Source organism: Neurospora tetrasperma (genome assembly GCF_000213175.1).
Source record: "Neurospora tetrasperma FGSC 2508 unplaced genomic scaffold NEUTE1scaffold_1, whole genome shotgun sequence".
Lineage (NCBI taxonomy): Eukaryota > Fungi > Ascomycota > Sordariomycetes > Sordariales > Sordariaceae > Neurospora > Neurospora tetrasperma.
In genome coordinates, this window is record NW_009799099.1 from 1,385,114 (window position 1) to 1,411,757 (window position 26,644).

General features: G+C 51.4%; 8 protein-coding genes across 8 annotated transcripts; 3 read left to right on the forward strand and 5 right to left on the reverse strand.

The window, feature by feature from the left end:
- Positions 1 to 28: 28 nt before the first annotated feature.
- Positions 29 to 1,230, reverse strand: NEUTE1DRAFT_56840 (uncharacterized protein; the record flags this gene model as incomplete). The annotated part of the gene is made up of 3 exons (XM_009848948.1): positions 29 to 362; positions 446 to 890; positions 1,025 to 1,230. 3 exons carry the CDS (start codon positions 1,121 to 1,123, stop codon positions 145 to 147), a joined length of 762 nt encoding a protein of 253 aa, XP_009847250.1.
- A 521-nt stretch (positions 1,231 to 1,751) lies between these two features.
- Positions 1,752 to 3,960, reverse strand: NEUTE1DRAFT_56844 (uncharacterized protein; the record flags this gene model as incomplete). The annotated part of the gene is made up of 2 exons (XM_009848949.1): positions 1,752 to 3,578; positions 3,710 to 3,960. 2 exons carry the CDS (start codon positions 3,958 to 3,960, stop codon positions 2,126 to 2,128), a joined length of 1,704 nt encoding a protein of 567 aa, XP_009847251.1.
- Positions 3,961 to 6,531: 2,571 nt separating this feature from the next.
- On the forward strand, positions 6,532 to 6,996 carry NEUTE1DRAFT_107076 (uncharacterized protein; the record flags this gene model as incomplete). Its single annotated transcript, XM_009849429.1, has 1 exon — positions 6,532 to 6,996. One exon carries the CDS (start codon positions 6,532 to 6,534, stop codon positions 6,994 to 6,996), a length of 465 nt encoding a protein of 154 aa, XP_009847731.1.
- Positions 6,997 to 9,217: 2,221 nt separating this feature from the next.
- NEUTE1DRAFT_56847 (uncharacterized protein) lies at positions 9,218 to 10,592 on the forward strand (the record flags this gene model as incomplete). Its single annotated transcript, XM_009848950.1, has 5 exons — positions 9,218 to 9,431; positions 9,490 to 9,560; positions 9,623 to 9,645; positions 9,710 to 9,970; positions 10,027 to 10,592. 5 exons carry the CDS (start codon positions 9,218 to 9,220, stop codon positions 10,523 to 10,525), a joined length of 1,068 nt encoding a protein of 355 aa, XP_009847252.1.
- Positions 10,593 to 12,355: 1,763 nt separating this feature from the next.
- NEUTE1DRAFT_107078 (uncharacterized protein) lies at positions 12,356 to 13,332 on the reverse strand (the record flags this gene model as incomplete). The annotated part of the gene is made up of 3 exons (XM_009849430.1): positions 12,356 to 12,675; positions 13,098 to 13,136; positions 13,245 to 13,332. 3 exons carry the CDS (start codon positions 13,330 to 13,332, stop codon positions 12,356 to 12,358), a joined length of 447 nt encoding a protein of 148 aa, XP_009847732.1.
- A 1,602-nt stretch (positions 13,333 to 14,934) lies between these two features.
- Positions 14,935 to 20,535, reverse strand: NEUTE1DRAFT_119625 (uncharacterized protein; the record flags this gene model as incomplete). Its single annotated transcript, XM_009849431.1, has 3 exons — positions 14,935 to 18,177; positions 18,394 to 20,084; positions 20,143 to 20,535. The coding sequence occupies 3 exons, from the start codon at positions 20,533 to 20,535 to the stop codon at positions 15,510 to 15,512; spliced, it is 4,752 nt and encodes a 1,583-aa protein (XP_009847733.1).
- Positions 20,536 to 21,291: 756 nt separating this feature from the next.
- NEUTE1DRAFT_107080 (uncharacterized protein) lies at positions 21,292 to 22,476 on the reverse strand (the record flags this gene model as incomplete). Its single annotated transcript, XM_009849432.1, has 5 exons — positions 21,292 to 21,696; positions 21,831 to 21,965; positions 22,033 to 22,097; positions 22,139 to 22,264; positions 22,425 to 22,476. The coding sequence occupies 5 exons, from the start codon at positions 22,474 to 22,476 to the stop codon at positions 21,292 to 21,294; spliced, it is 783 nt and encodes a 260-aa protein (XP_009847734.1).
- Positions 22,477 to 22,854: 378 nt separating this feature from the next.
- NEUTE1DRAFT_127323 (uncharacterized protein) lies at positions 22,855 to 26,282 on the forward strand (the record flags this gene model as incomplete). Its single annotated transcript, XM_009849433.1, has 3 exons — positions 22,855 to 23,296; positions 23,413 to 25,591; positions 25,652 to 26,282. 3 exons carry the CDS (start codon positions 23,227 to 23,229, stop codon positions 26,280 to 26,282), a joined length of 2,880 nt encoding a protein of 959 aa, XP_009847735.1.
- Positions 26,283 to 26,644: the final 362 nt, after the last annotated feature.

Sequence of the window (26,644 nt, forward strand, 5' to 3'; positions counted from 1 at the left end):
TAAACCTTGGACCGAAACCTTTTTTTACAGAAATTTCTCGTCAGTTTCGATGTTCATTATCTGTCTCGCTACCTGACAGCGCTGCATCACAAGCAACAACAGTGCTCATGGCTCTAGCTCATAGCTCGTTCCCCACCGTTTGCCTTACTTCTTCGCATCCTCAGCCATGCCCTTCTGCACCCACGCCCTGGAAGAGACCGCCTTGGCTTCCAGCTCCTCCTCGCTCAACTTGTTGAGCTCCAGCGCCGTGTGCTTGCTGGGCACATGCCTGCCCTTCTCGAGGCCGGGGCGCTCGAGGAGTCTGTTGAGCCAGGCGTTGAGGTGGGGAAATTGAGCCTCGAAGTTCTTGATGCCGCACCAGCCTGCACGTAGGGGTCCATCTGTCAGCAACTGTGACACGTGGTACACATCCAGAAGACATTTCAAAGAAAAAGGAAGAGCTTACCGTGAGCAGCAACCCACCCCCAGCACGAGAAGTCCGCAATAGTAGGCCTATCTCCCACCAAGTACTCGTTCTTCGCCAACTGCGCATCCATAACCCTGTACAATCTCCTCGTCTCGTTCTGGTATCTGTTGATTCCATACTCGATCTTCTCGGGCGCGTACCGCGTAAAGTGGTTAGCCTGCCCTTGCATGGGGCCCAGACCGCCCATCTGCCAGAAGAGCCAGCTCTGGGTCTGGTAGTACTCCTTGCTGCCCTGCGGGTACGAGACCTTGTGGTCTTTATCGTAGCGCTCGACAAGGTACTGCATGATGGCGCCAGACTCGAACAGCGCGATGGGCGTGCCGTCCTCGAGCTTGTCGGTCAGAGCCGGGATGCGGCCGTTGGGGTTGATCTCAAGGAACCATGGCTCCTTTTGGACATCTTTGGAGATGTCGATTGCGGTTACCTGAAGGAGGTTAGTTTATGTTTGAGCAGCAGTGAATGAAGAGGGACGTGAAGAGAAGAGTCAAAGAGAGTGGTGAACTGTAATGGTATGCATTGGTTTACAAGCAAATAGGAACGTCAGCTCGTGGTAAATACCTTGTAAGGCACACCAAGCTCCTCAAGGAGAATGGAGACCTTGATGCCATTGGGAGTCTGGGCAGTGTAGAGGTGGATGTCTGAGTTCTGGGACGCCATTGTGTCTGATGTCGAGTGTCTTTAATGCTTGGTTGACTATAGTTTGTGATAAGTTTCGAGAAGTGAAGCTTTCAAGATTGTGTAGTATGAAGCACCGTGGGGTTCATATGTCTTTTTTCGAAGAGGGGGCCGAGCTGTTTCGCTGTATGCTTAGAAATACAGCACCTGCGGTCGTCGATATTACCGTATCGGTGATTGATGTACACCGCGGCTTCGGCAATTTCGGAAAGTGACCCTGTTAGTGCAGTAACAGCCAATTGCTAAGAGATGCAGCGTCCTCCAATACATTGCTAGTGCGGGGTACGACCGAAGAAGAGACGTGGGGTGGTGTGTCGCATCATACAGCCGGAATGACGGCATCAGCCAAAAGTGTTCCTTTCAGTTCTTTTGGAAGCTTCTTTCTATGACAATTGTCCCAAAAACACAACCACGGTTTGGGTGAACGTTACCTGGTTTCATCCACAGCGATTCCTACACAATTCCATGTGACACTTTAGTCGGATTGTGAGTGTTACCGCATCGATTGGGATTATTAATCACCAGACCTTTTACAAATCTGTGACAGAAAAGCTCTAAAGGGAACAATACACAGTCGGAGCATGAAGATTCACACAAGAGACCGGTTCTTACATCAAGGCGTGTATTCGAAAGTGTCTTCTCAAAACTATGTACAAGAAACTGACATATGGACATGACGTGTTCGTTATAGCTAGCATGCGCACCATGCATAGTGTAGGTAACGAAGCCGAATAGCTTCCCTTCTCAACAACCGTCAACCCTTTACAAAACCTCACGACGTTGTTTTCTTCCCCTCACCACCTCCGATCGCTTACCCAGAAACGAGCAGGATAATACAAGCCATATACACACGATTAGTACGTAAATAAAAAGGAATGGGAAATGAAAGATCAAGGGATCAGGTTCTAATAAACGTAACCAACGCTAATAACAGCAAAGATCGAACCGCTCAGCAACCAATAACACTCTGCATGCTTGCTATATTCAAGAAGACTTGCACATGCGACCATCATTGGAAACAGTCCAGGCCTCGCTACCGACAGCGGCAGTGGCGTAAAAGAGGTTGCTGGGGTCGTACTTCTTCTTGATGCACACAAGGTTGTTATAGTTGCTGCCGAAGAACTGGTGCTGGAAGTCGGGCTGCTGGAAGTTGGCCTCGTTCATGTAGGCGCCGGAGCCGGGGGTGGCATCCTCAATGGCGGGCATGATGACGTCGGTCATGAGGTGCTGGTTCTCGATCATCTTATCCCAGTCCTCAGGCGCGAACGACCACGGGGTGGTGAGGGTGGCGTGGACGAGGGCCTTGCGCCAGGCGGGGAGGACGGCGTTCTGGTTGTTCTGGCCGAAGGCGGAGACATCAGTGCCAACACCGATGAAAGTGACGCCGCTCTCGGCGATGAAGCGGGCGGTCTTGGCGAAGGCAGTGGCGTTGTTCTTGACGGTGTCGACGGGGATGAGACGGCCACCGTACTGAGCAATGCCGACCTGGATGTTGCCGGTAGGGAGAGGGCCGAAGTACTTGTCGTAGTGGTCATAGTAGTTCTCGGTCTCGCTGTAGCCGGCAGTGTAGGTGACGCCCATGGTGTCAAGAGTCTTGAGGTAGGGGGCCATGATCTGCTTGACTTCATCCTCGGACTTGCCGTAGGCAGTCATGGGCGAGATCATGAAGAAGTCCGAGGTGAAGTAGTAGACAACCATGGTGCCGGCGGCGACCATGTCGGGAAGGGCAGAGTGGAAAGCATCGATGGCGGCGTAGAACGTGTCGGTGGGCATCGCAGTAGAGTAGAAGGCGAGGGTCGCGCCACCAACCTTGGCATCGGGGAAAGTCTTGACAGTCATGCTGAGAACGACACCATAGTTGCCGCCGCCGCCACCGGAGAGAGCCCAGTAGAGGTCAGAGTTCTGGGTGCGAGAAGCCGTGAGGAGACGGCCATCAGCAGTGACAACCTCCCACTCGAGGGTGTTGTCAGCAGACAGACCGAAGCTGGTGCTCAAAGCCGAGTGACCACCACCCTGAGTGTAACCACCAGAGATACCGACAGTAGGGCACTCGCCGCCAACGACAACCTGACCCTGGGCCTTGCCGGCAGCCATAATCTCATAACCCTGGATACCGGCACCAAGCTTGACGGCGGGACCGGAGTAGTACTTGTCATTCCAGGTCTTGAACTCGATATCCTTCAGGTTGTGGGTCCAGACGGAGAGGGCACCGGCACCAGTGGAACGACCAAGGTAGTCATGGCCGGTGTTGCGGATGACGAAGCGGATGTTGTGGTCGCGGGCAAAGTTGACGGCCGCGGTCACATCGGCTGCGGTTTGAACATCAACGGCGTACCTAACGTAGTTGCCGAGGGTGCAAGGCTTGTCCCTAGAAGTGAAGGGGTCGCAGCTCTGGTTGGCAAAAAACGGGGCCATGACAGAGGCCGAGTCAACCATGCTGTGTGGGGGCCATGGTTGTTAGTGATCGACATTACATACGTGATGATCACCACCAAAAGAAGATGGCAGTTGACCACAAGAGGGAAAGCTAATAAGACAAGTGAACAAGAGAAAAAAAAAATAACTCACTGAGTATCGGGGGTCTGCCACGAAGACTGGAGGCTCGAGCACTTTGCGCTGTCGTACTGGTCGCCATGGCATACCTCAGCAAGGGGCACGGTAGCGATGAGTCTGCCACCGACGGTCTGGTTGAGCTGGTTCCAATCCTGTGTTGAAGGCCAGCAGGCATCGCCGGGGAAGCATTTGCAGGTCGAGCCAACGGCGGCGCCCAGCGCACCGACGGAGAAAAGGCCGGAGGAGAGAAGAGTCGAAACCTTCATGGTGATGGTTTCTCTGAAGACGTTGAAAAGGAATGCGAAGCGAGGCTCGAAAGTGAGCGCCGGTCTGAATGCTTCTGCTGGAGAGAGAGGTTGACGATCTCCGAGAAGGACTATCTTGGCGATGATGTATTCATGGTGGCAGACGACAATGCTCTGTTTAAGTATAATTCCATGCCCCGGCGCTGGCGTGGTCTGCCACGCAAAGATTGCCCTCCAAAATCCACCAGGGAGAGGCGGGAAAACACAGGCGAGACCGTTCAGGGACTGGTAGGGTCCCCTGGTTATGCGGCTAGTGTAGACGGCCCCAAATTGAAAACCCTCGGGCTGGGACCATAGCCATGGCACGATTCTCCCACGGCACGTGTATGTAGTGTAGAAAAGGTCACAGTATCCGAATCCGTGGGGAGCTTGAAAGCCTGTGAGTGGACGGATGGCCGTCAGTTCCAGGAACAATCTCCGTCCGGGTTCCACCTCACCCATGGCCAAGGCGAAATGCTTTCTTCTTTGGTGCCGAGTGCCTTACAACTCCATGTCTGGACGGATTTTAGGTTATCGTGCCAGCCACGCGCGACATGGTTCACCTCGTGAGGAGTGGCTATAGTTGCGGGCACGGCCGAGAGAGATGCAGACCGGCTGGTGGAGTTTGTGTCCTTGGGTCGTTCTTTTTTTGACTTATCAAGCCTATCAAGATGCCCATCAAGGTGTCTTATCTTGGGCAAGTCAGAGTTTTCCCAGGCTGGCACGTTGTGCATGGCAAAACCTGGGGATATGATCATCAGAAGGGAATCGCCAGCAACCATCACTCGGGACGATGCTCATCCTCATCTGTAGGGACGGTGGTCAGTGGTATGTAACCGGCTGTTGAAAATCGGTTATTCGGATGAGTGGTGGCATCCGTGTGCCGATATCCATATCCAATATCATCTGCTAAGACAGCGGTGGCAGAGTCGGGTCGAGGATAATCGAGATGAACTACATACCTACGCAGGAGCTGACCAAGGATGGCGGTATCTGGGTAGCACGTGTAGTACCATAGTAGTGTAAACTACACCGGGGTTGGGCCTGATGGAAGATTGCAGACGGCTTCACATTGAGCTAGAAAAGTCTCCGAAGCAGTGGGTAATAGGGCAACACAGACCGCCTGGGCGGGAATAGGTAGGAAGGGAAACCTTGGCTGGTGACATTTCGGTCCAGCGCCGGATCGCGATGCCCGACGACCTGTGCGGTTGAGGTTTCCATGATGCTACAGTATGTAGTCGGTTGTTGTAGTGAATAGTGTAGCGTTACACTACTTGGAAGTATTTTTGGCTTCTGGGACGTTGTGTAGACGGGAACAGTACCATGGGTGGGTGGGACGGCAATGAGGTTTGACGATGGTGTCAACAACTGTGAGAACTCGGAATGAGTTGGCCCTTGTCCGCCCGGTAGCTAGCCGACAGGTCTGATCTTCCACGTGCTGTGTGTGGCACGCGGCGGGCGGCTTCACGTGGCGTAATCTCCAAGATGGGTTCAGCTTGATGCGGAAGATGAGCCAGCCGACATGACGGGGTTTGTCATCCGAATGGATTCAGTCCGAAGGGTGGTCCGGGAAATTCATGTTCCTGCAGCACCGCGATGTTAGTACCTGCAGCTACCATCCATCCATTGCGCCTCTTGGGTACCCCACGGGCATGCTCGCTTTTACGCAGTGACCTCCAAATGTTCTGTTATGCAGGTCAAAAAGACACGACTTTTGTGTTTGTACTTCCTGGTGGTGTTCCGTCCGAAATTACTTTTTTTTCATCCAATCGATACGCGATCCATGACTACTAATTCGCAGACAACACAGTGTTTTGACAAAAAAGAAACAAAGTGATTTTCCTTTGTTCAGCGTAAAGCCCTGTTAACCCCGCGCTCTGCTCCGCGCTTTCTTTCCACTTCGCCACTGCAGCCACAGGTGCGCTCGGTCGATGGAAGTTAAGCGAGAGCAAAAATCACTGCGTGATCAGATAGATGTTGGTTGCTGGAGCCAATGGCTGCCCGAACATTCCCGGCCGGGCATGGCAAGCGGCAACCGAACAGCCATCCGATTTCATTTTCATTGCTTTTCCAGCTCGTCCAAGCGCCAAACCTCGGTAAATCAATGTTACCTGAACCGCAAGCCTCTTGGAGTGAGCCACGGTGCGTGCCGATGAACAACTGCCGCTGAGCCTCAACCCCTCAATTGCAACGACATGTCGACAACTATATTTTCGACCAAGGCAAGATACTAGTGTAGTGGCACAACCTCACCCTACATTACCTACTACACTACGCCGTACACGTGCAAAGCTGTCGCCCTCAGGGGCTGCGTCCGCAAAATGCCCGCAGGAATTATCAGGCACATCCATCTACACTACAGAAGCCCTTTTGAAGCCCGACTTTCCCCCGCCCCCCCACGGTTTCCCCTGCCGGCCAGACCTCGCCGAGCCAGCTACCTAGCCTCCACAAAAGCCCCATTGCGGAACCATTGCGGAAGATGCCGGTCCACAGGTTCGCGCTCTGTCACCGCTGATAGGGGAGATTGCCCATCGCTTTCAGTAGTGTGTCATAATGGAGCATCGTGGTTTTTCACTGCTAGCTGTTTTGAGCCAAGGCCGAGCAGGACGAAAGACCGAGGTTGCCGAACACAGAAGGCATCTTGCAAATCGCTGGACGAGAAGGGAGACAGAGCAAGTCAACGCCGACGATCTCGACCACAACAGGATCAACGACAAGAGTCACCAGCTTCTGCGCTCGGATGCTGCCGATAGGTTGCCATCTTCAGAAAATCATGGACGCAGCCTCGCTCTCATCTTCCCAACCGATACAGCACAAGAGAGGAGCTTGAAACTGGGCCGAAACCGCTCGGTCTCCGGAGCACAGACGATCCGACACGGCACCGGACGACCTTTTCGTCTTGCCGCCGCCGACGACGAGAGCTTCCCAGCGACCCCATCAGCACTTGGGGGAGGCTGGCTTCGAGGACCTCTACGGCTGCCACTCTGCTCGTGGTGCCACCCCTTCTACTGCCCCTGAGCAGCGTTGCATTGCAGTGTCACGCTATCACCCTATCATGTACGTAGCGATATCCGAAAGTGCCCACGTGTCTCACGGCATATTCCTTTGACGCTCTTGGTCTTTCGGTCCTTCTGGTGTAGGTAGTGTAGGCCATAGCTTAGACTATTGGCAGCTTCCAGTCCGCCCAGGGTCGCCGATTGAGACATACATACTTTGCGACTTATCCCCGTGTCCTCCTTTTTCTTTTCTCTCTTTTCCTATCCTTCTTCACCACCTCCTCTTCATCCTCGGCTCGACCTCTTGAAAAAGGTCTAGCTCATGGCGTGGACCCCGAATGGCAGACTTTCCGTGAAGACTTTTTTTTTTTTTTTTTTTTTTTTTTTTCTCTTGTTTTTTTCCAGTATTCACCCATCACAACATGACCTAGCCGAATCCGTTAGGTCCTTCACTTCGCATTGGCCTGCGTCACTTAATATCCCCTTGTGTGGGTCACTGCATAATCTTGGGTCTTGGTCAGGAAAATCGCTACGCCATTCTATCACAGGCCTCGACAAGGGACTGTTCCAGCTCTCTACACCACATCATGGAATAGCCTCGGCTGCTGCTCGACCCTTTTTCCCAATTTCAAACTCATCATTCTCCTGGCTTCATCACCAGTCATGAAGTGTCTGTCGGAATGGCGAGGGATGTCATGTGCTATGGCCTTCCAACCTATACTACCGTCTCAGTGACTTCGGGGATTCTTCCTCTTTGGTGCCTCTCTGTTTAGCGTGGTTTAATTTTTCAAATCTTTTCTCCCTCTCTCTTACAACCTGTGTGTTTTCCGCTTTGATTTCTGCACTTACAGCAATCGTATGGCTGTCAAGCTTAGAAAACACGGACGTTTACGTCTTATTTTCAGCTCAACAGGATCGAAAGTGAAATGGAAACACACAAATGACTCGGTGATTGAGCTCGTATTGTACTGCAAAATTCGTTCCAACTTGGTCGGAGCCGACTTGGCCGTGGTAGTCTGCATCCCAACAAGGAAGATCCACGTCAAAAGCGCAAATATCAAGATATTTTGCACTTCATCGACTTCGCCGGAGTTTCTGGCCAAAGGAACCCGTGCTTGGCTGCGTATCATGATGGATCCCGACGGTCCCCGTGGCATCACATATGCTATATAATAGGCTATGATAGGACAGTGACTATGACCGAAGGCCGCCGTTCTAGGCCATATCGGGCACTGATTTGGAACCATCTCACGCTAGAACTCTCCTTGGGGCCGCTGCTCCTTCTTCACCACTGTCTTGTCTCGCCCGAGCCTACAGATGAACACCGGCGGGAGCGGAGCGCAGGCGCACAAGTTGTCATTCATACCAGCAATTTCTCATCATCACCAACCCACCACCAAGCCCATCTCGTGTGGTGTACACTACACTACAACACGCACGTGCAGCCCGCAAGTATTACGCCATACGGAAGGTCAATCTTCTGCTAGACTCTTCTGTCCATCTCCGCCGCACCTAGCCAAGTTGATGCCAGGTCCGGCACAGCAGCCTGAGAACAGACCTCCCGTACGGGTCTCAACCTTAGCCATCATCATCCTGTGTAAGCCAACGCAACGCACTGATACAAGGCTAGTTCTCCCCGCGCGCTGTTCTTTCGCTTCATGCTGGAGTTGCTGCGTGTGATGTTACATGTAGACCCTCTTTGATGATTTACGTCGGCCCAGAATACTCTTCCCCCCCTTCGCTCATCTTGTTAGCAATTAACACCTGCTTCTTCTGGAACTGTTGGAGGACCGACCCCTGGCCTGCCCTCGGTGGATTAGGGCAGCGGAGACTGGGAACACTGAGCTTCAAGAGATCTCGGTCGTGGCTTGGCGATGAACGCCAAATTCCTTATGTAGTGACACTGCCCACTTACATGATCAACCATGTTAACCTTCTGAGAAAAGCCATCCAGAATTGTATATTCACGGCCGGGCCCTTGATGAGGTTGATCCTCGCCCACCTCTCCGATCCTCATCATCAGTCTCAATTGGGAGGCGCAAAACCACGGTGATCGACATCAGATCTCGGTTGACGGGAGCGGCACCTTCTCCACCCTCACTAAAAAGTCTGGTTACGTGCATTCGACCACGCACACACAGAGCAGCATTCGATATATACTCCTGTTCTCCTCGCTTTCTGGTCCACATCTCACTCTCGGTTCCCGTGCGGCGTTGTCGTGAACCCGCCGTCGTTCCGCCAAGATGGCTTGGACCTACAACACCACAGATCCCGATGCGCCTACCATAGGCCACCAGATCACGGGCGTGGCCATCGCCCTTACGGTTCTCTCCTTCATCACTGTTTGTCTGCGAACCTACGTCCGAGCCTTGATTCTCAAGGCTATCGGGTTCGATGACTGGGTTATCATCATCACATGGGTCGCGGCGGCTGGTTTTGCGGTCGTGACAATCGTTCGTGAGTAACTTTGAAAACTACCAAGATTTATCCCTCTGGTTCTAACAAGTGAACACAGAGACAAGATGGGGCTTGGGATTGGTAGATATGGCAGATTTCCCATCGCAAAACATGTACAATTTCAATATCGTAAGTGCCTATCTTTGTTGACATCGGACGAAAGCCTGGTTGCTAACAATTTTGACTCGCAGCTTCAATATATCGGCGCCCCTTTGTTAGTTCTAACACATTTTTCCAACTTATACCTGATCTCCCAGAAGTGCTGACCCTCAACACAGTTATATCTCGAGTATATTCGGCTTCAAGCTCGCCTTGCTCACCTCATACCTTCGTTTTATTCCCAAGGGCGGTTACAGGTACCTGACTCTGGGCGTCATTGTCTCTTGCTTCCTCTTTCATCTGTCATTCTTGCTGGTGCAGCTGAATCTCTGCCAACCCGCCGCACGACAATGGGATTATAGCATCCCCGGCAAATGTCTCAAGGGAGTGCCTTTTTATACGAGCATGGCGTCGCTAACGATCATTTTCGATGTTACTGCGTAAGTGGAAATCCCGCAGCTATTTCTCATCGCACGCTAACCTGTCGGCGTTGCAGTATGCTCCTCCCATTTCCGGTTCTTCTCAAATCTCAAATTCAGACGCGGAAAAAGGTCGTTCTACTCGGAATGTTCGGACTCGGCCTCTTCATCACCATTATCCAGATTATCCGCATCCAGACGGTCAAGCGCCTCGTAAACCCCATCGACTCCGCTCCTTTGATTATGTGGTCGACAGTTGAAAACAACCTCGGCATCATCGTCACAAACGTCCCGACTCTTGCGCCCTTAATCAAGTACTTCAACGAGAGATCGCGAGCCGGCAATACCGGGAGCCGAACCCGTGGAACAGGATATCCGAAGGAGGTCGGATCGCGCTACGCCCTTCAGACGTGGAGGACGGGCAAGAGCAAGGGGTGCGAGAAGTTGGACAGCATAAACGACATGGAACTCGGAAGCGTTGAGGGCCATACGAGCAAGGACGCCAATAACAGCACCGAGTTTATTCTGGATGGCGGTATTACGAAGAGGACCGATGTGGTTATTTCGCGAGAATAAAACGATTGGGTTCTTTTCCGCGAATACGCCAACACCATAAATCACAAATTTCCGAGCAGCGAAAACGATACGACGACGATTTTTTTTTCATATGTTAATGTTCGAAAATGTGTATGTACACGTATTTGGGGGTTTCTGTATACCAACGAACGATGTTCAGGGAATTTGATGAGCATAAATGTTTGACATGATTAAGGGTGTGCGTTGGAGCAGCCAGTGATACCAATTTTCCTTCTGTTTTGTCAAGATAATCAACAATAACCATACATATTATCCATCTATCCATCACCCCACCATCGAGACTGGGCTCGCTATCCCTTGCGTCTATTTTGTATTAGGTTTTCGATGTCCCCAAGCTCTGTTTCGGCTTACCTCCACCGCCAGGACCTCTTCTCCCCCACCTTCTTTGTCTCAACAATACAATACCCATGATGGCCAACAGCTCAAACGTACGATTTTTGCATCCAACGTCTCAACTACGGATACGATACCCATGTGTGATGGTCCTCAACTCAACGAAAACGCGCCACCCACTTGGAATTTCGACTTCATTTAACGCAGGATCAATAGGACCCTGAAACCTTCCTACATCAACCCCATTTGCGTGTCAAGTATTCAAACGTACGAGTTATGCGACAAACGTCTTCAGCCCCCCCTTTGAACCCATTGCACATCTCCCACGGTACTTGAAATCTCGGCTTCATAATAAGGTAGAATTGGAAGGCTCAAAGAAATCTTCTTCAGCAACTCTAATGATGCTGGGGCCAAGTGTTCAAACGTACGATTTCTGCGTCAAACATTGCAATCACCCTCGCCAAGTTATCCAGTCTAACCTCATCCCAGCTCGTCGATAAGTCGATGCAAGATTGCTTAATGTAATGAGGAACCATGCCTTGGTACGAACCCAAGCCGAGCGAGAGATGTGGTCCCCTTACCCATGACCATTCTTCATTACCCATCACCCATCACTCATCCTGCTCGAGTTTCCCTGATCATCTCCGGCCAGATGCCTACAAAATTTCTTTAAGCTTGGTTCCCCAGTCTTCGTTCACCCACTCCATTCCGTCAGACGAATAAGAAATGTGACTCCTCGGTGCCCAATACCAGGATCCCACTTTCTACCCCGTAAACACTGCAACGCCGTAATTTTGTCTAGGGTCGACTTGCTGGAGCGGAAACGGGATCTCGCCAAGTTCTCAGCTAGGTGGATGTTACGGGGTCCATTACGGCCCCGCAGGGCGCTTACGGCGAAGCGTTCCGGCGTCGCTTGGTGGATCCGGATAGCCTCTGAATGGGGGCATTCCATGATTCCGTCACTGCACTACGCTGCCTAACCGGCGGGACAAGACATTTCAGTAACAAACATACGGAGCCTCAGTGGTGAAGTGGGTAACCAATTTCGGAGGTATGTAGTGCACTGACGGCGCAGGAACCTTTTGTTGCAGTGGAGCTGAACGTCAAAGAGCTCAAGTCGAAGAAAAACAGTTCTATAAAAAAAATAAAAAAATAAAAAAATAAAAAAAAAAAAAGGAAGAAGAATGAAAAAAAGGAGGTTGGGCGAGCTCTGGCCAGGGAGAGCCTTGAACGAAATGGCCAAAAAAAAAACAACCAGAATTCAGGTTGAGCGACATTCAATGAGAAAGTTGTCGTCTCACTTCCAGGACCCCAGAGAACTTTCATCGCCAACCCACAGCAGTCCATCGACTTGATCCACAGCATTTGGGGTTACACAAACAAACATCACATCGAGAAAAAAGAGATAGGGTACAACACTCCTGTTCGGCTACACTGTGTAAGCAGGAGACACGCGAGAGACAGGATCAAAAAGGATCAACAAAGTGCAACGGGAGAGCTGACGGGCAATGACAATCCCCCAGATTTCCCAGACTTGCAGATTTCGGTGGACCTTCGGACCTTCGGGCCCTTTAACATGTCCTTTGTGAGATTCCGAAGGTCGGATGTGATCGACTGTTGTTGTTGTTGTTGTTGTTGTTGTTGTTGTTGTTGTTGTTGTTGTTGTTGTTGTTGTTGTTGTTGTTGTTGTTGTTGTTGTTGTTGTTGTTGTTGTTGTTGTTGTTGTTGTTGTTGTTGTTGTTGTTGTTGTTGTTGTTGTTGTTGTTGTTGTTGTTGTTGTTGTTGTTGGTTGGTTACTGTGTTGAACACCATATCCTCGGATCTTGTATCAGATCTCGTAACGAAAGTTGAACGAGAACATGTCCACACAGTTCACTAAAACTCACATCGATTTGCAAGAAATGATGAACAGGTACAATAGGGCACAAAGATGGAAGGAAGGAATGGAGAACGAACCAACCGACAATGGCCGGAACAAATCCCATCTACAGCTAGCTCAGGTCCGGCACCACCATTGCCTAACAGCTAAACTGGAAACACGGAAGAAAAGAGAAGCGAAAGAAGATAAAAAGAAAAAGGAGGGAAGTACACTAGCAAAGATAACCTTCTCTACCTACAGTAGATACCCCTGTTTATGCAAGTAATTCCGGCACTATGGGGAACGGCTCGAGCTCTTAGCATGAAGGGGGGTTTTTGCATTAAGGGGTACCTTACTTACATACAAAATCGGGCATTAGGGCTCCGAAATCATTTGCAACTAATGGGTCAATTTGTATGTGTTTGCAGAAGGGGGGGCTTGCATAAACAGGGGTATCTACTGTACTTCTCAGCCTTCCCTTGGCACTTCACATGAATAGGTACCTACAGTAGCACCGGTCTCGGCCCATCGGGTCGATATCGGTCGCAGCGAAGTACCGAACCGCCGGCGTGCAATACGACACTACCTCATCCATCTTCTGTCTCATTCACTTTTTGCTCTCTCTCCCCCTCGTCTTCTAGAACACGGACCCAAGACACTCCTTCAGTCCAGGGTCTGAACTGATCCACCAGACCGCATGGGTTAGCGTCTCAAACCCATTAGATGAAGCGCCCGGCCGGTCACCACAACGAAAGTCAGGACACATAAAAAAACCGGCGAACCCCCTCCGCGGACTAAACTCCGTCTAGCCCTAAAACCGTAAACGTATTACTTGGGTGGAATTCGGTCCCCCCGTCCCCGACGACTTGCCTACATACACAAAGCGATGCACCAATGGAAGAACACGAACAACCGAAGGGAATCAGGAACCGAGCCCAGACCGAACAAGTGCCAGGGGCCCCGGGACATTTTCAATGGTTTGAATCGTGGAGAGGGGGCCTGAGAGTCGTTAGGTAGAGGGTAGGGGGTGTTGTTGTTGTAGGTGGATTACATAGTGGGCCAATCATATATCCGATGGAAGACAGCTAGCTAACTACGTTTGGTGGTGATGCTCCGAGATTTAGGTATCTATCCATTCTTCTTCAAATTTGTTGTGTCTGCATTGGATCGATCTCCTCCTCCTTCTCCTGTTTCTTTTTTGGGGGTATGTGCTTTACACACTTCGTGTGCTGTCTAGTTGTAATCAAGTGTCACGATCATTCTCCTCGGTATGTGATGAAGTTTCCAAGAAAGAGGAAAATGCTCTGGCGGAAAGAGATCGAGGCTTGTTCTTGTCATCTGTTGTTGGGATTTCATTTCCATCTTTCTTGTAAATGCGAGAAAGACAGAGAGGAAGGACGATGCTTGTCCGAGTCCATGTCAAGGCAGACTCCCCTTGATTTGCGAAATCAAGAAGATCTTGTTCCCGGTGCTTCTTCTGGTTTCAAAATTCCGAGTACACCTACTTACGCTTCTACCTCTGTCTCTACTTTTGTTCTAGTTGTACTTTTTTCTTTCCAGCCCCTTTTCATCCCTACACTCGTGAGTCGGTGGTTGAAGTGAACAATGACAGAATTCTCCTCCAATCAACCCAAGCTTGTTGACAAGGAATAGATTGGGAGTTGGTTTGAATTATCATCTATTCCGTAGATGGCTGTATTCGGCATGATCAAAGGGACTAGTGGGTCAACTGAACAACTTCTTCTGTAACAACAGATGATGACAGCCACTGAGGACTGTCTAGGTAGTATCCAGTGATTGATACATAAGATCAGCTTCCTTGCCCTGAGATCTAGCAACTCCGAGTTTCTTGGAAAGAACAATGCATGCTACACAAGCCCCCCTAGCAACCGTGATGGCTTTGTATTTTGAGATGTCGGAATATCAAGTCTTTTGAGAAGACATCGAGAGAGCAAAAGACATGAAAAGATAGATCCGCGGAGAAATTAAGCGCGAGGGCGTGAATGGATGGGGAGAAGCAGCTGCCACCCGCTTATCTCAGGTCTTGGGCAAATACTGTAGCCATGTGTACTGTGTAGTTGCTTCTTCCTGAAGAACAGCAACGAGCGTATCTGGAAGTCACACAGAATAAATCAGGGTGGCGGCACTTCAGTCGTGCCTTCTTTCAATAACCTGTTCACGGCATTCAAAAAAAAAAAAAAAAAAAATTCTCTAGAGGTGGCCTACTCCTAGGTAATGACTATCCCCAAACTACCTCACTTCTCATCCGACATGGCTTCTACCAACAACCAGCATTTTAACAGAGCGAGCCAATTCAATATCACTACTCCATTTTTGAATCCTCTGCATTCCACACACTCTTCGCCGATTTGGGTTTTCTGAACCCACCCATGATACCAACTTCCCAAACCTCAACCATTTTCCATGTCAATCCCGCCTGATCCCATATGCAGACTTTCGAACTTGCTTCACCCATGGATACACACACCAAGTTTTTTTCTTTTCCGCTTTTGTTTCGCTCCCATACAAAAACAGACTGCCACTTCGCCGTCTATACATACCCCATCCAATCAATCAATCAATCCACCCAGCCTGTATTATGATTTCTTTTGTCTGCTTTTCCTTCTTAAATTTTCATTGCTTTGCGAATCTTGTGTGTTCCGCCCGTTTCCCCCAATCTGTTTGTAATCAATATTAACCATTATATGTTTGTTATCTTGTTTCGACCCCATCAAGCACTGCTTCTTCCCTTCCCCGCATTCAGCCAGATTATCAAGTCCACTTGGAGAAATCAACCGACTCAATCAGTGCGTCCGCTCCGTGAGCCGGGAACATGACCTCCGTATCAGGCGTGGTAGTTGACAGCATCGACGACCGGTGTGACGTAGGGTCCGCCGTGCTGTTATTCGTAAAGAAGGTGGCCACGCTAGACCTGCGCAAGCTCGTAAAGCTATCCCTCACAGCGTTTACCGGTCTCGACGCGCCGATATCCTGCCCGAGCAATGACTGCTGCGCTATGCCACCTCCTTGACCACCCGAAGCCAGAGGGGAAGTCACCACAGACGAGCCCAGTCCGCCGCCGCCTCCGCCAAGCATGTTAGGCGGCGGGGACAGGTTTGGCTGCTGCTGAGCTGATTTTGTGCCGTAGCGCTCGCGCAGTCTGTTGATCTCCCGCAGTCGGTTGCGCCAAGGTGAGATGTGTTCACCAACCTCCCTGGTGGCCCAGATCTGCGAAAAGACTGACGCGTTAAGTGCGAGCAGGCGAACAAATGTTGGAAGTGCTGTGAGACTGACCACCTTGGGCTCGGCGGCCGGCGAGATCTCTGGGAAGCCTGGCTGGCTCATGACCTGCACCATATAGAAGGGCGTTGGGGCTTTCCTGCCCTCCTCCTCCCGTTGCTTTGCCATTAGTCTTGCCGAAGCAAACGAGTGGCGCGGAGTTGGCGTGATCACAATATACACGTAGTTGAACTGGGAAGGAAACGTGTCAAACTTGAACGGCAACCCGGAATCGTTGAAAACGATATTCACAAAGTCGTTCCCTATGTGTCGCTTTTTGGCTGTGCACCGGGGGTCGCGTTCTAGGTCTGTAGGCATCTGCGTAATCACATGGAATATGATCTCCGACACCCTGTCACGCCAGCAATACAAGTATTCGCCGTCCGTGCCGTATTCCCGGTCCAGTCCCTGGGTGTTGAAGTTCGCGCCCTTAAGCCGCGTCAAGACGCCAAGGCCATCGAGGAATTCGTGGTAATCAGGTCCGCCAATAGTATTCGCCAGTATCTCAACCTCATCTGTCTGCCCTTCACCGATGTAGATCACTCCAACCTTGTGTCCATCGACGGCCGAGTTTCTGTCAAACAAACGAATAGCCCGATCGACTGCCTCTTCGTCCGGCAAGGGAACTGGACGAGCTGCTGGATCAGACATCTGCGGCATAGGAGCCAAGAGCTGCAGGAAGACATGGCTGGGGAGCAAAGTTGTGCCCATTTGAAAACGTCCATCCCAAGCTGCGTCGTCGGAGCTCTCTGCAGTGCGCTGGGCTGTCATTGGTGTGAATTCAACCCGGACTGCATAGGACGACGTTCCTGAAGGGTATCGCCTTGTGATCTCGGCCCAGCCCGACTCCTTCGCTTGTTTGACTGTGACGATGCTGTTTCCAATAATCCATCGTTTTTGTTGAATCTCACCAAAGTTCTCCCTGTTGAACAAGGGATCATGCGCCGAATCGCTTGCATCTGAGAATGCCACACGCTGCATGAAGTCGAGAGTAATCTGAGCTTGCTCCTCGTTACTGGCACTGCCATCGACGTCGGTAAACAAGTTTTTGGCAATCCAGCTAATATGGCCAAGACGATCGGGCATCTTGACTGCCAAGAACCAGAACGTAATGACATGATACGCAAGCGCGTATACGTACTGAGGAAGGTCGTCCGTAATGGCCTGTTGGGCAAGAAAGTCCGAACTACCGGATACAATAATGTTGGGCGTTGAAGGCTCGCTCATGTGCGCCGTGCTACGAGCGTGATGCTTCTTGTCTCGGACGTATTGAAGATACCGAAAGCAAATGCCAAATACGACGCGATAGTCTTCATCTCGGAAGTTTGAATAGAGAGCAGGTAAACGACTTAGACAAGCCAGAAATTCGAGCAAATGCATCGCTACAAAAGGTTGGGTGATGACTTGAGACATCCTTGTGAGGATCATGTCAAGGGATTTGCTCACGGATAAGGGTAACTCGTAACAGCAGATTGATAAACCGTGTATACAAGTCTTTGCCGTCTTGTCGGCAATGCCATGTAAGAAGGCTCTCACGATTTCATCCTCATCAAGCTTCTGGAAGTGCTGATGGTAGCTGACGAGCATGATGAGCGAGTGGAACAGACAGTTGGCGACATCTGGACGTCGTAGACCTGACACAAGTGGTGGCTCTTGAAAACGGTTGGTCCGGATTACCTCACAGATGTGTCCTCGCAGTTCTTGTAGTTGGGGGATGGCATCCTGGAATATCGGGTGATCACTGAGCTGTGCCGGCAAATGTGCGAGAATAAAGCTATAAATCTCCCAATCGGATCCCTGGTGGAAGATATTAAGCACAATGTTCAACCAAGAACTCATCTTCAAAACCGCGTTTGAGGCCTTCGTCGATGCCTCACCATCCGCGCCTTCGGTATATGAAAAGAGGAGATGGCTTGGCGTACTCCGAGGAAGCTCCGGCAATGCCTCTGGATCGGGCAAGGACCACAATCGCTGTCCTTGGTATGGTATTTGCCTGGGATGCTGCAAAGGTCTGATAGGCCCGGACCTCTCCATTGTCTGTCCTGGCGCATATGATGCACCCCTTATCGGTGTTCGAGGGAACCCGGCTTGATCTAGCCTTCCAAGACGGGGTGGATGAGCTGCGTCTTCGGCTGCCTTACGCGCAAACGACGCATCGGTTCTGTAAATACTAGCAGCAATGCTTTCATTTTCGACATGAGGAGTGACGTAAACGCGATACTCAAAATCCGCTCTGAGGCGAAACAAGAGCTTCATCGCCGTTAAGCGAGCATCTGTTTCACAGGTGGTTGAGCCTGCGATATGGACGAGGGCATTGAACGTTTTGACCGCTTTCAATGCATCAACATCCATTGATTTCATGAATATCTGGACGTACCCTTTCGTCACAACGTTGGGTAACGATTGACCGCCGACCTCGGAAGGCTGATTGGAGATCTGTTGCGCACCGTTAAACTTTTGGACGCCTGTCGAGGGGGTTGGCTCATCCGCCTCTTTGCAGACTATATTTTTGAAAGTGTCCAATATGAAGTCAAACTGTTCTGCTCCAGCTATCTCGGCGACCCTCACCATGAACGTGACAGTTTCCTGGAGGACAACTGCATCAGTCTCCACGGACATGCCGGATAGCACTCGTTTGACGAGATCGAAGATACTCTCCTCTTCTACAAGATCCCGTACAAGGCAGAGGAAATCGTAAATTTCGATGACCATCGCAAGAGCCTGTATGCGAGTCGGCGCAGAGCGACCCCGATCAAGATAGATGCCTTCCAAGACAAGCTCAAGGTTCTTCTTCCAGTCGACTTCGGATGGATAGCAGCTGCGAAATTCTTTAAGATGATCAAGCAAAAGTGCCGCAGCAGAATCCGGCAGGACGTGGTGCACCTCGGCAAGGAATCTCATGCACTCCTCCCGCTGAAAGAAATCGGTTTTCTCTTCCGTCAGCAGCTTTTCGACGCGATTGATGAATGTTCTGAGCTGATAGTTGATGTTATCCCCACCCTCAGAATCGTCTTTCGGAGCGGATGATTGCGGGATCGACGGATCAACATCTTTCAGGGCCGCCGGGACGCTCTTAGCGGCACACTGAGCAGCCACGGAAAAGATTGGCGACCAGTGCTCTTCGGCAATCAGAGGATTGATGATTCCATCGCCATCGTCGAACAGAGAGTTGACCAGCCTCAGGATCTCAGTGGAGACCCTAGAGGAACTACTCGTGCAGACGTTGGCCAGTCCGTCAACTAGCAGCGCCAATGGAACACCTGGATAGCCCTTTTCGGCAGATTTTCCAAGGAGCTTCTTCAAGACGGTAAGCGCACCTCTGATATCCCGGATCACGTCCCTATCCCTTTCTTTGTCAGGAGCAGCCGGAGCGTTGCGCAATACGTCCAACAGAATCCTTACGGTGGATTGACCGTGATGCGACTTGCAAATATTAGAGAGCGTATGCCAAGCATCCTTTTGCCGACTGGGAACCAAACAATGGATGGAGCTCAGGACCTGAATGCAATCTCTCAGTTTCCCGTTGGGGACCGAGCCAAAGGTGACCATGGCATCAATGACGCTGATGCAAGCGGCCAGATCATCTTCTTGGCTTGTCCTGTTACATATTTCTAGCAGGTTGTCCATCAATCGACCAACGGCAGCGTCCGAGGCGTATTTGAAGTTGAACTTGACAACATCTCGGATGAGGGCGAATAAGCGCGAGAAACTTTGGTCCTCGACTGTCACTTGAGTCTTTCCCTTGGCCGATTTGTTGGCCCTCCTAGCAAGTCTGGCAGCATCGAAGGTATTGGCAAGCCACACAGTCAATAAGGGGAAAATGTCGTAGTAGAAGCCCGCAACGTTCCGGCCACGGTTGGTGAGATATTCTAATGCTTCCAGCTGCAGAGGGAAGTCGTCGGGGTGGGCGGTTTGTGCAGTCAGAGTCCGGAAATATTCTCTCCGTTCGAAATCCGTGGCAGACGTGTCTTTGACGCACTCGGTCAGCAGCCTCCATCCAGCAACCCGAGCGTTCTCTGGCTTGTCACCATCGATTAGGTCCTTTGCGGCACTCCATACCTCCATAATCTAGTCCTGTACATTAGCAACGGTGTTTACGCCACGAGCAAGTTGGGGCTTTGCTTACGGGATTCAAGGGGTAGTCGGTGATCGCATAGCGAAGGGCATTTGCTCCGGCAATGCGGTCGTTCAACTGCCCCGTCTTCAACCGCGCAAAATGCTCCATGTGCTCCTGGGGGAGGCCACGCAAGACGGGAGTGACGGGCAAGGCATCGAAGCGATCGCGAGAGGGTTGAGAAGCAACAGTCGTCATGGTGGCCATAGGCGGTTGGAGAGGGGGTGGTGACTTGGTTAGCTTTCCGCCAGCCAACCCCTTGAAGACGCTGGCAAGCCCTCCAGATGCACTCTTGGTCGTCTCCGGGTGGGAAACATCATCTCCAGGCGAGGGGGACATGGGCTCCTGGTCGTCGGGGGTCCCGCGGCCGTTGGTGTGCCTTACAGAAGCTAATCGGCGCAACATGTCAGCGATGGGTAGGACATGGAGGTTGTGGTTGAAGAAGGAGAGGGCAGCGAGCGATTCAGTGCAGTCCAGAGAAACAAACTAGATCTTATCTAGAAGCTGTTGGGAGACGCGCGCCAAGAACGGGGGACAAGTGGCAGCGGGTTTAGTGAGCGGTAGCCCTGCAGGAACTTGCAGGAGCCGCATGCAGGTCGAGCAGGTCAGGCAGGTCCGGGAGCGACAGGGTACGTGGCAAGGGGTGGAATCATGTACGGAGCGGTACCGACGTGAAGGGCTGAAGACTGATGGAGCGGAACAAGAGAAAGTCATGGGATGGATGGTGAGGTGTTGACCTGGTGACCGGTACGGCTGTGGTAGTGTAGAAGAGGGTGGACATCCCCAACAAGAAGCAGGAAAGGGGGGGGGAGTAGTATGTGGGATGTTGGGGAGAGACACATGGAGATGAGGTATAGTATGTAGGTGGTATGGGATTGATAATGTGCGATAGAAGGGAGATGATCAAGAGATGGAAGGGAATCTTGAAGGGAAAAAAAAGGAAGACCCCGGTCTTGTGTTGCGTGAGGTGACTCTTTTTTTTCCTTTTTGGCGGGATGTGGTTAGGTTGCCGGAGGAGGGGGGGTGAAGGATGGAGACACGAACGGGAGTGCCATGAGAGTTTCCTTACCAAGGTGTCGACTGCTACCTGTACATAAAGTGGTGCCAATCGCAGGATGGGACGAGACGGCAGGGCAGGCCGGGTACCTCAACGGCCAGCTACTAGGCAGCTAGGCAGATGGGAGGCCGGGGTGCGATTGATGGAGCGCAACCTAAGCCCTTGTTGACGATGGGCAAACTTGAACCGAATCGGGCGAGTCGGGCCAGTACCGTGTAGTCACGTAGTACCGTCGAGGGGCTCACGGTCGAGTTGCCTGTAGCTGGTTTGAGGGTTCGGACGATCGGGCAGTTGACGAGTCGGTTTGGGCGGTCGCGGTTGGTCGAAGCTTCGTGGCTGCAGTTCGTACCAGAGGCCAGAGTCGATGTGTACATGCGCCGGACGGACGATAACCTTGGGGTGCTTGACGATGATGACGACGATGATGGGCAGTTGTAGCTGGCTGACGGGACGTGATATGGATGACACTTGAAGCCCAACACCTGCACAATGTCTTGGTGGGCAACAACCTGAATGACCCAACAAGAGCGCGAGCTGGAGTCCCGCCTTTCTTAGCCTCTAGGTAGCTTCCACCTTGGCTGGTACTAGTAACTCTTGATGGTAGGAAACCAAGAGGTAAGGTACTAAGGTAATGGGTATTAACCACGGCCTGATGTTGGGTCGCTAGACTGCCGACGGGATTGCGTCTTTTTGTTCCAATCACCAGTCGGTGAGCAATCAAGAATGTTGAGTTGGATGGAATCTGAAGTGTTACCCAGATGAAACTGAACTGAAGTGACTGTACAAGTCAAAGTCAACGTCAAAAGAAAAAAAGAAGAAAAAAAGGAGAAGGAACCACAACCTACATCGTAGATTGAGCTGGGGCGGATTCCGGGGGGTTGCTTGCAATGAACGAAAGAAAGAAGAAAGTCTTTTTGCGCACGTTCAGTCATTGGCTGCCCCCACTGATACCTCTAGCGCGCATGGGAGGCTTCAACAGCTTCTGATCGGAAGCTTCCCCGTCTTTCGATCCAAGATAACGTCCACCGCGCCATAAGACCGGACGGTCCGTGCTGACGGTGTACACCACATAGGTACCTACTGCGTAGGTAGGTTACCCCTACAGATTGAGCTATGCAGCTGAGTACTTGTGGAGAAGTTAGCAGTTCAGGGAGCTTCTGCTTTCTGATGTCACAGTTTGAAATCACCCGTCTGTCTGCATTCACGGCATTTTTCAAGTTCAAGTTGTTTCGCGTACCTAGACTAGGTCGATGATGGCAGCTCCCAGTAGTGGTTTTTGAGAATGGCATCATGATAACTAACTGTCATGATCACCCGGATGTTCATCAAAATGTCACTGACTCTTTAAGCTCCAGATCATCATCTCTAACAACATTCAGTAGCGGGAGGTAGGTGCCAGAAGTACCTTTCCTCCCAATTCCAGAAAGTGCAATGGTTGCGATAAAAGCTTCAAAGTTTCATTGCAAAAGTGACGGGAATGTCAACGCGACCCCACCTCCATACGGCCGTCTAATTGGCCAAAGCTTAAAGCAAATCCGCTGATGTAGCAAGCGTGTCCCACCCTCCGGCGCAGGCAACCGGGACGAGCCCCACCTGCAAGACGTCGTGGGCTTCTTTTGAGTTCCAATCCCAGACGGAGAGGTCCAGTACCAGTTCTTCTTTGCCGGCACGCTTGTCAACTGAAGTGTCGTGGTCGTCGCGCTCCACGTTCAGTTTGTTTTCTGTACCTACTTACGTAGATTTCACCACTTCCGTCTCCCAAGTCAACAAACATCCAATCCTACCTAGTCACCTCAATCTCCTCCCCGGACGAAGTCGCCAACACAACCAAGACTTCCACAAACTCGAATCTTCACGCGACCGCCACAACTTGCTCTTGCTCTAGGCCGACGTCCACTCTCTGCATCTGCAAGCCGTTCCCGCGTCACGGTCCCTCCTCCATCTATCTCACTGTCTCTCCCTCCCTCGACACAAGATCATAACAACAACAACACCACCACCACCACCACAACGAACCACACACAGAGCGCTCGCCCGCCATGGCAGCCAATCTCGACCACCTCGCACAACTGCTTCAGGCAACTCTTGACGCGCGACACCATCGCAAAGGTAAGCAGCCAGCCTTACACACCCCGATTCGACTACAGTCACCGCAAAGCCCCCAGGGAAGCTCTAGATGCAGGGCTTCAAGGGCTCATTGATTGCTGATTTTTACCTCTTCACAGCCGAGACCGCCTTGAAGGAAGAGGCAAAGAAGCCCAAATACTCGTTATCCCTCCTTAGCATCGTGGCTAACGACGCTCAACCGAGCAACATTCGCCTTGCCGCCGCCCTCGCTTTCAAGAACTTCATCCGCCACAACTATGTCGACGAGGAGGGCAACTACAAGCTACCCCCGGATGAGGTCGCCACCATCAAGCAGGAGCTCGTCGGTCTCATGATTTCCTCCCCCCCTACGATACAGACCCAGCTCGGAGAAGCCATCAGCATCATTGCCGATTCCGATTTCTGGGAGCGCTGGGATACCTTGACCCAGGATCTTGTCAGCCGCCTGTCCACCACTGACCCCAAGGTTACAAACGGTGTCTTAGAAGTAGCACACTCCATCTTCGCCCGCTGGCGTCCGCTGTTTTCCTCAAACGCCCTCAACATCGAAGTCAACCATGTTGTCAATACCTTTGGCGACTCCTTTATCCAGATGCTGGGCGTTGCCGACCAACAAATTGAAGCAAACAAGACCAACGAGAAGGCACTGAAGGGCTGGCTTGAGACCATGAGTCTCTTGACAAGAATCTTCTTTGACCTTTCATGCCAGGATTTGCCCCCCATCATCGAGACGAACCTACAGCCCATTACCATGGTCCTTCACAAATACCTGAGCTACGCAAACCCCCTGTTTGACGATGAGGAGGACGAGGCGACACCGATCGAGATCCTCAAATCGGATATTTGCGACGCCCTGCACCTCTTTGTCACAAAATACGACGACGACTTCGGCGGCTACGTACAGGACTTCACAAGTAACGTGTGGAACGTCTTGTCGAGTGTTGGGCCCCAGAAGCGGTACGATGTTCTTGTCAGCAAGGCGCTCCACTTCCTTACTGCTGTCGCCTCCGTCCACCGCCATGCCCAAGTTTTTAACAACGAGGAGATCCTGGGTACCATTGTTGAGAAGGTTATTCTTCCCAACGTGACACTCAGGGAGTCTGACATTGAGCTTTTTGAAGACGAGCCTATCGAGTTCATCCGTCGTGATCTTGAGGGTTCAGATACCGATTCGCGAAGGAAGGCGGCTACTGACTTCCTGAGAAAGCTCCTTGACGACTTTGAGGCCCTTGTGACACAGGTCGTGTCCAAGTACATCAACCACTACTTGGAGATGGGCAAGACCGACTGGAAGGCCAAGGACACTGCTGTCTACCTCTTCTTGGCCATCGCCGCCAAGGGAGCTGTCACGGCGGCCCAGGGTGTCAAGACCGTCAACAGCTTTGTTAACGTTATTGATTTCTTCCAGCAGCACATTGCGGCCGACTTGGTTGCCACCGGCGGCGAGCCCATCCCCAAGGTCGACGCCATCAAATTTCTGTACAACTTCAGGAGTCAGCTTAGCAAGGAACAGTGGGGTGGCGCTATCAACCCTCTCATTCAGAACTTGGCTTCACCCAACTACGTCGTTTACACATACGCGGCCACCACCTTGGAGAGAGTCCTCTTCCTCACCGATGATCAGGGACAGCATATCTTGTCACGGGCCGACATTCAGCCGTACGCCAAGGACCTTCTACAGCATCTGTTTGCCTTGGTTGAGAAGGACACTTCAGCCGCCAAGCTACAGGAGAACGAGTTCCTCATGAGGTGCATCATGAGAGTTCTGATCGTGATCAAGGACGGTGTTTTGGAGTGCGACATCGATAACATTCTGGATCACCTCATTAACATCACCAATGTTATCAAGGAAAACCCCAGTAACCCTCGGTTCTACTACTTCCACTTCGAAGCTATTGGTGCAATTGTCAGGTATTGCAGCAACGCCCCTCAAGTTGACCTGCTTTCCCGCCTATGGGCGCCTTTCACCTACATCCTCAATGAGGATGTTACAGAATTCGTGCCCTATGTGTTCCAGATTTTCACTCAGCTTTTGGATCTCAACAAATCTGGCTCTATTCCTGGAGATTTCAAAGCGCTCATCGATGCTGTTCTCGCCCCCGGTCCCTGGGAGACTAGGGGTAACATTCCTCCCCTTGCTAAGTTTATCGCGGCTATCATCCCCAAGGCTACTGAGGAGATTGTCAAAGAGAACAAGCTCGAGCCCATTCTTTCCATCTTCCAAAGTCTTCTGAATGGAAAGAAGACGGATCAGAATGCTTTCGATATCCTCGAATCTGTCATTTGCTCGTTCCCTGCGTAAGTCACAACGTCCCCCGAACTCTCTCAAGGACCACGAGTAAGCTAACCATGGAAAAGATCGGTTCTGGAACCCTACTTCGGCACTATCCTTACTCTTATCTTCACAAAGTTGCAGAAGAACCCCTCGGACTCGTACAAGACTCGTGTTGCTAGCTTCTACCATCTGGTCTCGGCTCGCTCTGGAGAGGCTGGGCTGGGAACTGACTATTTCATCAAGCATGCCGAAACCATCCAGTCCGGCGTCTTCACGCCGTTCTATCTCCAAGTCGTGATTCCCACCACTCGCGAGTTCGCTCGTCCTAGCGACCGTAAGCTTGCCGTCATCTCCTACAGCAAGACACTGGTCGAGTCCAAGGCGTTTGCCGAGCGCTACATGAAGGGCTGGGGCTTCACCTGCAACGCCCTCCTCGAGCTTCTCAAGAACCCGCCCAAGGTTTCCGCTGGTGCTGGTGACGAGATCCTCAACGAGGCCGACGTGGATGATATCGGGTTTGGTATTGGATTCACCCCGCTCAGCACCTGCAAGCGACCTCCGAGGGACGAGTTCCCTGAGATCACCGATGTCCAGCAATGGGTTACAGGTTTCTTGAAGGCATCGGACAAGGCACACAATGGTTTGATCACCAAGTATGCCAGTGAGAGGCTGAACGATGAGGCCAAGGCGGTCTTGGCTCACTATCTGATGTAGGATAATCAAAAGGACGTCAAAACCGAGCCGGGCATCAAGATTGAGCGAGACTAGAAGTCCCAAGTCACACCCAAGAGGCGGGAATTGGTTGCCGCACTGTCTCCAAGAGGATGATTGTCCCAGCTGGGGAGACAGATGGGCGGGGTTGTTTGTCTTGAAGGGCTTGGTTAGGGCAATGTGCGGGACCTGAATGGTACTATTGTATGAAAAATACCTGTAAAATGGCGTTGGGGGAAGAAAGAGATTCACAAGACATATAGCATAGCACAAGTGTTGATAGTTATTACAGGGTAAGACGGTAGGTATTCAAAGCATTGGCAAGTCGGTTCAATCCACCCCACAAAAAGAACCAACATAGATCA